At 48.7% G+C, this 2,526-nt stretch overlaps 1 protein-coding gene across 1 annotated transcript in view; it reads left to right on the forward strand.

The window, feature by feature from the left end:
- Window positions 1-2,526, forward strand: part of PRDM10 (PR domain containing 10) — a 27,324-nt gene that overhangs the window by 20,680 nt on the left and 4,118 nt on the right. The window contains exons 14-16 of the mRNA XM_009869650.1: window positions 7-179; window positions 985-1,095; window positions 1,934-2,134. Coding sequence (XP_009867952.1) covers window positions 7-179; window positions 985-1,095; window positions 1,934-2,134 — 485 coding nt within the window. The remainder of the gene's footprint in view (window positions 1-6; window positions 180-984; window positions 1,096-1,933; window positions 2,135-2,526) is intronic.

Raw genomic sequence — 2,526 nt, forward strand, 5'->3', positions numbered from 1 at the left:
GGAAAGACAAACTGCGAGAGCACATGCAGAGGATGCACAACCCCGAGAGGGAGGCCAAGAAAGCCGATCGCATCAGCCGCTCCAAAACCTTCAAGCCCCGGATAGCTTCCACCGACTACGAAAGCTTCATGTTCAAGTGCCGGCTCTGTATGATGGGCTTCCGCCGGAGGGGCATGTTGGTGAGTGTCTGGCTTCTCTTACAATTTCCGTACTCAGTTCTGAGGAATGGTTAAGGAATAAAGATGCAATTCCAATGGCTGGAACACAGGGGTGCTGTGGAACTGGGAGAATTTTATAGCTGAGTTGAGAGATATCTCTTTTTTTACACCTGTGTGTCTTACGTCTTCAGCAGATGTGTGCCTGTGTGTATTTCATTGCCTGGTTGTCACTGTCGTATCTCGGCGCTAAGTAACGCCGATTGATGCGTGACCTAAGAGAACATGAGATGAACAGAGTGCCTAGTTCAGCTTTAGTGCCTCGGTTTTCCCAGCTTACTGTTTCTCGCCCTTCTTGAGGGGCCTCTCCTGGCCATGCGCTGAACTGCCACCGTGCGTTCTGCAGCAAGAGACACCCTTCTTGAGGGGCCTCTCCTGGCCATGCACTGGAACTGCCACCGTGCGTTCTGCAGCAAGAGATCTTATTTGCAAGTATTTGAGGGTTGTGAGCTCAGCTAGCAAAGGCCTCTCTGGGCAGAGGCCCCTTCCATTACCTTGCTCTTGGCTGCAAGAGAGCTCTGGCAAGTTGTTTTACCCTTCCCATTTTGTTTTGATTAGGGAAACTGAAAATGAGATTGAGCAAAACCACGTTTACCTTTGATGGCTGACTGCAAACATGCACTAACCCTTGTGCACCAATGCTTCCCGTGCTGCTGGCTAACAGCATCGCAGTTCTGGTCTGGCTGTGAGCCGTGTCTAGGAGAAGCAGCAATTGCTCGGCTTCCAGCGGTAACGTGCTCTCTTGTTCTCCCTGTTTCTTTCTTCTAAGGTGAATCATTTATCAAAGCGACATCCAGACATGAAAATAGAAGAGGTGCCGGAGCTCACGTTGCCCATCATCAAACCCAACAGGGATTACTTCTGTCAGTACTGTGATAAGGTATGTGAGGAAGTCAGCCCTTGGAGGGTAGCTCAGTCCTAGACCTATATGCAATCCATTTATCTCTGCATAGAAACATCTGGCAGGGTTTGTAGTGGGGGTTTTTTGAGGTGCTTGCCAGCAGCATTAAAAGTACTGTCCAAAAAAAATTAAGATGAAATGCACTTAGGCCAAAGCAGCCGAGTGCTGATGGAAAACTGCAGTTTCACCTTTTCTGCTGTCTTTGGAGTTGACAAACTTAAATGCTGTGACCCAGCAAGCAGTCACTCACCCTGAGTGCTGTATCACTTCCTGCAACACGGGACTAAATATCCAGTCTGTTGAATTCCTGAACTCTAATTTGTTTTCTCTCTCCCTTCTAAAAGTTAGTGTCTAAGCCCTTTTATTTTAAGCTGCTTACTTAGTCACATGCCAGTATTTCTAAAAGTTAGTGCCTAAGCCCTTTTGTTTTAAGCTGCTTACTTAGTCACATGCCAGTAATTCCCAGTGTTCAGTGGAGCCCGAAGCTGATTCTGCTCTGCCTTCGAGTTCCTGTTCTTATGTCCTGGCCTTTGCTTTTCATGCATATGGGCCACTATTTTGACTGTCCTTATCCTCAATACATTCTTCTCTATCTTCCTGTCCTGCTTCAGTGCTTTGTCGTGGCCTACAGCATGTTCTCCAATGACTTCTGCCTGCTTGTACAGGTTGATTAAATCCTGAGAGGTGTGTGTGTGTGTATTATCAGGGATTTAACTGCACATACTGTCTAAAGCAACATGCAGACCTTCCAGGTCAAGAGAGCCAGTAGCTGTTTTCTGTGCAGACATCAGGATTCCCCCGTTTCCCTTCCGTGCAGGTGTACAAGAGTGCCAGTAAGCGCAAAGCACACATCCTGAAGAACCATCCTGGTGCTGAGCTACCTCCGAGCATCCGGAAACTGCGCCCTGCGGGCCCGGGAGAGCCAGATCCCATGCTGAGCACCCACACCCAGCTGACAGGCACCATAGCCACCCCTCCGGTCTGCTGCCCTCACTGTTCCAAGCAGTACAGCAGTAAGGTACGGGTACTTTTTCATAGCCTCTGCCTGGTGATGCTTTTTCACCACGGTCTCTGTCATCTCGCCGGTTCGCTAGCAAAACCCTTTGGTTCGGAGTCAGAGCGCCGATTTGATGCTGCGTGCTGACAATGCGAGAGGAGCCTGCTCATTTTAGGGCATAAAGGTTCCCTAAATAGAGGGTGTGAGCTTGAAGGAAGGAATGGAAATGTTATTGAGTGGAAAAGCTTGGAAGCTGCTCACTGACAGTTACAAGGGAGAGGTGTAAGGAAACAAAATGCAGAAGGAATGACCTCTAGTAAACATCTCCAAAAGATCTGGCTGTGTTGGGGTAACGAGCTTATGGGCTTTGGTGCTTGGGACAGTATTTCAGCATCAGATCGCTCCAGTCAGCA

The sequence above is a fragment of the Apaloderma vittatum genome, unplaced genomic scaffold, assembly GCF_000703405.1.
Source record: "Apaloderma vittatum isolate BGI_N311 unplaced genomic scaffold, ASM70340v1 scaffold17975, whole genome shotgun sequence".
NCBI classification, from domain to species: Eukaryota; Metazoa; Chordata; class Aves; order Trogoniformes; family Trogonidae; genus Apaloderma; species Apaloderma vittatum.